The sequence below is a fragment of the Saccostrea echinata genome, unplaced genomic scaffold (genome assembly GCF_033153115.1).
Source record: "Saccostrea echinata isolate AGI-Se365-2 ecotype Australia unplaced genomic scaffold, CSIRO_AGI_Sech_v1 ptg000005l, whole genome shotgun sequence".
NCBI lineage: Eukaryota > Metazoa > Mollusca > Bivalvia > Ostreida > Ostreidae > Saccostrea > Saccostrea echinata.
The window spans coordinates 12,581,098-12,587,321 of NW_026889754.1; the positions used below are offsets into that span (position 1 = coordinate 12,581,098).

Here is a 6,224-nt window from a genome sequence, read left to right on the forward strand (position 1 = left end):
GTCAATGTCTTGCATTTCCCCGAAGAGAGACCCATCTATCTCCCTCATCAGATTATCCATCTGACTTTCCGTCAGAAGGGGGGAGTCCAAAACCGGTTCGTGAACTTCTGCGGTAACAACTTGTCTAAATGTTTTGAAAATAAATGAAAATAAAAACCTTGTTTTAACTTGATTACGGGTATTAAAATTAACGAGATTAATTTGAAAATATATATAATTAGGATCTTTATAACCCCCCCCCCCCTTTATTTGTTTTTAATTATAAACTGAGAAAACTCACTTGTTCATTTGATCCATTCTGGAATTCCACAAAAATAAATGGTAATAAAATGTAGCTAAACAAGTAGTTATAGAAGCTTCCAAGAGAAGAAGGAGGTAGAGGGGAGGAAACGTGTCTTTTTATAGTGTTTGTTCGCATTTCAATTTTCCCTCCAATTTCAAACTCGTCCAATAAAAAAAATTAGGTCTCTACAATACTTGTTACATATATAGGACATCGAGGTTGTTTAGCCCAAGGTTATACATATATTTCTGTATAACTTGACATATACTTTTTGCATAACTGGGACACCCTGACCGGTTTTCATAAATGTATTACTGTAAATTCATGAAACGTAGTGATTTTACTTTAAAACTCTCTGCCCTCTAAGACAGAGAAAAAAAATTATGAAATATAATTCAATTAAACAAACATAAAATTATTGTCATGTAACTTTTTAAAATAATTGAATGAAACAAAAATAAAATTTAAAATTTTTTGTAAAAGCGCTCAGAGAGAGCCTTAATATGATCATTTCTGTTTATAATTGTTTACTTTTTTTACTGCTGTACGCATACACTTCAATAAGCTAAAAAAAAAAGACATTAATCCTAAAATGTAAGATCGGATCCGCACCCTTCCAACGTTTTTCGCGGTAGCGGGAAAGTTGCACGGACTTCATCCGGGGATCACTACCGTGCATGGCGTTCAGGATGGCAGTCAAGTGGAGTGTCATATTTTTAGTTATCTCATTTTCTCGGAGCATTTTGCCCTGTGTACAGAAAAAGACGTTTTTGGATTGTGGAGAGGACATATCGTCCATAATAACTGTGCCTAAGATGTTCCCCCCATGTAGCGAACTTTGGCTTCGGGGGGATCAGGGAGTTAGAAACCCATCGTCCATCCCCGTGGTGCTAAGAGTACAACGAGAAACCCAATTTCAGTTATGCGAGATCTCCTATGTTTTTAAAATAGAGATGACGACAAACACAAGGATATGCCGCCCGGGTTTGTGTGGTAAGTACTTTTTTTTTTTTAGTATTTTTCGCATGTCAGCTGACATTGTTAGTAATTACGAGTCAATCAAGTCTTTTGGTTCCTTTATTTTTTAATTAAAACTGGCGATCGAATAGGTTTGTCATTGTTTAAACTTTAAACTGGCATGGAGTTGACTTTCTGTATTAAATTGCTTGTATTCTAGAAGGGTAGGTCTCAAAAGTAAGATATGATTGTCCAGTGATGAAGATAAAAAAAAAAATCGCAAAGACACGAGCAGTCAAAATATCCTTATTTTTAGCGCTTGTAATGATCGTATTTATTTTTTTAATGACAATCACCTAAACTAACTTGTCACATTCCTTTCTCGATTTCGGCAAACACGGAGAGTTAAAACCACTTGAAGGGGGGAGGGGGACAATCTCAAAATACAAAAAAAAAATTCCAAACTGTTGTAACTTGCAGACCAGTGTGGTGAAATAATCCTGTAGCTGTATTATATCAATAATGTACAATGCATGAATCGCTCCCCATGGTGTATTTGAACTACCAAACTGTTTGTTTACACTTCCAAAAAAAAAAAATAAAACATAAATGTCAGTTCTAACCAATGTATTTTCTTTACAGGCAGTTCTGTGACGACCACTAGCGCTGAAGTTTCCACAACCTCTGATGTTACTGCTTGAGTTAGTCCCGTGAAAACCACTAGCGCTGAAGTTTCCACAACCTCCGATGTTACTGCCCGAGTTAGTCCCGTGACAACCACTAGCGCCGTAGTTTCCACAACCTCCGATGTTACTTCCAGAGTTAGTCATGTGACGACCACTAGTGCCGAAGTTTCCACAACCTCCGATGTTACTACCAGAGTAAGTCCCGTGACGACCACTAGCGCTGAAGTTTCCACAACCTCTGATGTTACTGCCAGAGTGACAACCACTAGCGATGAGGTTTCCACCACGTTTGATGTTACAGCTAAAGTTTCCACCACCCAAAGTCATGAAGTGATCCTTTGGGATATTGAGGGTCTGGAGGTAGCAGGTAATATTATTTTTATATGATTAATGATTTATTTCAAAGTTATATATTATGGAGAAAAATGAAGGAGTAACAAAATTTATATTTTCTCTAAATTGTTTTAGAGGTGTTTTTTCTCTTTTTGAAAATTTCATTGGTCATACAGTGCCTGGTCATTTTGTTTTTATTGTATATATAATTAAAGAATTTACAAGCTAAAACCTAGGAGCACACGAGCTCTACACTTGTGTCAGAATTAGACATAGCTTGTTTTATTTACATCCCATCATCACTCATGTATAATTGTGTCGAATGCACTCTAAATACTTTTCAAAAGAGGTGTTATAATTCTCCCCTTTATAAAGAAATGTAGGTAGTATTACACATTTATATGCTAATTTAGAATATATTTATTTTAAACAGAGTTATCCCTGGTAGTCATCGGTTTTGCAATGGTGGGAGTTGTCGTACTTTGCTTCTGCTGGAGGAAGTGTCGACTTGGACGACTCAGATCCAACCCATCTGTAGTGCGTGACATAGAAGAAAGGCCAGTCTTCCCTCACCCCCCTCCGGAGGAAAGCAACCCGTCCATGCACAAAGACAATGACTCTGACCTCATTCATTTTGATGATGAAACAGACCCTGGAACAACCCCCACCCATCCCCGTTCATCATCCCCCATTCAGTCTCTTGTACCTGAAATCCCAAGCAGCCTAGATTTGGGGTCTGATATAACTGTACAAACAACTCTGACTCACACCAGTGGATATCCTGGACCTGACTATACGCCATCACCCATTCATACTCCAGAACACGAAATGTCGGAAAGCTTATTGGATTCCACCGTAATTTCCGCAGCCAGTCCATCCCTTCCCAAGGAACAGAATCAAAAAAGTAAATCTAGTAGGAGTCCTATCTTGACCAGAGCCAAAACAAAAGAGAGGAGAAACAGTAAACGGGATTAAGATCATAGTAGAGGGTACAAAATTTTGCAAACTCGGTATGATCTACTAGGTACTTTAGTTGACTTTCATTTATTGCATATCTACCGATATTTGCTCTATGTCATGAACATGGGACTCTTGTGACAGTAAGGTGTATGTCTATATGACATCTTGATGATCTTGATATTTTTTTTAAGAAAATGAAGGTGATATTTTTTTTTTACATGAGACACATGTAGTATTAATGTCGTAATTGCAAAAAGTTTGTTCAGTGAGGTGGTTTAAATCGTACAGATGTAATGTTTTTAACATTACCGGTTGGTTATTGCAATGAACATTTTTATTATGATCTCGATAATTTTTTTTCCATATAATGAATTCTGTGATATATATATTTTTTACATGAGACGCATGTTGTATTAATGATCCTTACAAATTGTATGTATTTGCTTAAAAATGTATGTTGCAAGAAGTTTATTGAATGAAGTCATTAAAAATTTTTACATACCTATTGTGTTTTTACCATTATCAGTTGGTCCTTGCAACAAACATTTTATTGCACAAAACATTTGATATGTTTTTGATGATATTTTCTTTTACATGATTTCTGTGATTTATTTTTCTTTACACGAGACAGGTGTTGAATTAATGATTCTTGTAATTAAATTTTTTTTTTACATGATATGATTTTGAAAACATTTTTTTTTGAAGAGGGAACCATTATTTCAGCAATTTGCAATAATTTGCTCACATTTTGTTTTTGTTTTATTTTTATGTTTTTTCAATAAAAATTGGTAAACCATTTTCTTTGTTGTTTTATTATATACCCTCCCCCTAATATATATATTTGGTACTCTGTCCAAGGGACAATTTTCTGGTTACCTATGGAGATATGAAGGTCTATATTTCTTCACCACAAAATCTAACATGCTAATGAATCAGAACTTTGAAATCGTAGATGTGGGAGCAGTCCTGTATTTGCCCACGATGTGGAAAGGAATTTCAAAATGAATTTGACATGGAGGGTCACGAAATAGAACACGAGATTCTTGATGGTGTGTCCACACTCTCCCCGCCCAAAAAGAAAGGAAGGACACAGAGCACAGAAAGCAATAAGGAAAATGATGTGGAAAATTCTGTAAGTCCTTCCATACCGTACCTTTGAATTGCATATTGTAAATTATGGACTGAACGAATCCTTTAATTGAGGATTGGACACTCGGAGAGGGGGGATGGGGGATTAATTATGGGTATAATTAATTATGGGTATGATATAGATTGTGGAATGATTGAAATGGGGGAAAGTTTATGGCATATTATAAATTCTGGATTGGAAAAAATCGCAACGTGGATTGGACTTGAGCTAATGATGATAGAGTATGGCATATTATAAATTATGGATTGGAAAAATCGCAACTTGGATTGGACCCGAGTTATATAATTATAGAGTATGGCATATGATAAATTATGGATTGGACAAAAAAAAATCACAACTTGAATTGGACTAGAGTTAATGATGACATTATATAAATTATGAATTGGACTCTAGTTAATGAGGAAATTATATAAATTATGGATTGGAAGAATAACGCATTAGAAATTATGCAAGAGTTGTACAGTAAACGCATCAATATGATTATTGCATCTGAACATTCCTTCGTAATCTCCAATCACCCTATCCCCCCAAGTCATCTATTGAAATTTGCATCTTAAATAAAACAAATATCAAGTCATCTGTTGAAATTTGCATCTTAAATAAAACAAATATGAAAAACTTAGTACTTTCTTGTATGTACAAACAATTTTTTTTATTTATAGCCACCTCCATCTCATATCTGCTGCATCTGTGGTGACGGTTGTTGCAATCTCTCGGACCTGCAATTTCACGAATTGTTGCATTCCTGCATGGAATCTCTACAAGAACCCCCCAAACCCCTCCTGGAAATTTATTCCCCCAGAAACCGTGACTCCCCATCCACTGACATATCTCTTGAAGAATTCAGAGGTAACTTCGACGAGATATATCCAGTAGTTGGAAACCGCAATGAATTAATCATAAATCAAATGGGTCAAGGAAGTCCTGATCCAAAAACGGAAATAAGACCCTCAAAAAACCCGAATCTTTCCTCAACAACTGAGAGATCATCTGAATCTTTTGATGTACACATCAGACCATCTCACAATGACGAGGAGTTATTATACACTATCAAGAAGGTTGGGGGAAAGAGATTCAAGAAAAATGGGGCCATCGATCGAAAATATCAAGTGACTTTCAAAGAGGAGTCCTTTAAGGGACAGAGACTTGCAGATCTCTATCGGCCATTAGAAGACATGTTTAAAGAATCAATAAATGAAGCTAGATCCGGACTTCAGGATTCCGACTTGGGGTCGAGTGATTGTGCACCACGACAAATTGTCTAATGCCATCTATATTCCCTTGAAACCTCTTGCTCAGCTGACTGCCAGCGATGTGATGGACCACATACAAAATGTTCTTACCAGTCACGAGGATCTACCCTTTGATCACAGCTTCTATATTGATATCGGAACCATCGAGATTCCCAAGGGCGGCAAATGACGGTCTGTGGTTAAACTAACGGGAAAGGGCAACGACCGCGAAAGGAAAAAATCACTCATTCAAATCGTGAATGACGATAATATGTGCCTAGCCCGAAGCATAGTCATGGGTTTCCTGAAAATTGTCAAAGTGACCACGACCGAATGGCATGAAGCAATCAAGGGACGGGAAGGCATGCCCATTGAAGAACAGGTGCTCGAAGTCAAAGTCTGTCCTACCTGGTATTATAAAAAACTTTTGTGTCACGACAAAAAATCTCAAGACTGTCAGACCGATATGGCTCGAGCCCTCTGTCGCAGAGCAAACATGTCAACTGACGTGTATCTCACGACACGAGACATTCCCCCTTTCGAGGAAGTGTTGAACGTAGACATTCTCGTAGTCAGTTCCACGGTGGGCAATCGCTTCATCCGCCCCGTCCCCGCAAATGAAG

General features: G+C 37.1%; 1 protein-coding gene across 1 annotated transcript; it reads left to right on the top strand.

Annotated features, from left to right (window-relative positions):
* The first annotated feature begins 1,256 nt into the window (after positions 1-1,256).
* LOC133179890 (uncharacterized) lies at positions 1,257-3,385 on the top strand. Its single transcript, XM_061314572.1, has 3 exons — positions 1,257-1,276; positions 1,965-2,293; positions 2,693-3,385. The coding sequence occupies exons 1-3, from the start codon at positions 1,257-1,259 to the stop codon at positions 3,232-3,234; spliced, it is 891 nt and encodes a 296-aa protein (XP_061170556.1). The 3' UTR covers positions 3,235-3,385.
* Positions 3,386-6,224: the final 2,839 nt, after the last annotated feature.

Coding starts and splice junctions, on each gene's coding strand:
- LOC133179890 (XM_061314572.1), top strand. CDS start 1,257: ATGCCGCCCGGGTTTGTGTG. Junction 1,277..1,964: donor ATGCCGCCCGGGTTTGTGTG/GTAAGTACTTTT, acceptor GAAAACCACTAG/CGCTGAAGTTTCCACAACCT. Junction 2,294..2,692: donor TGAGGGTCTGGAGGTAGCAG/GTAATATTATTT, acceptor TATTTTAAACAG/AGTTATCCCTGGTAGTCATC.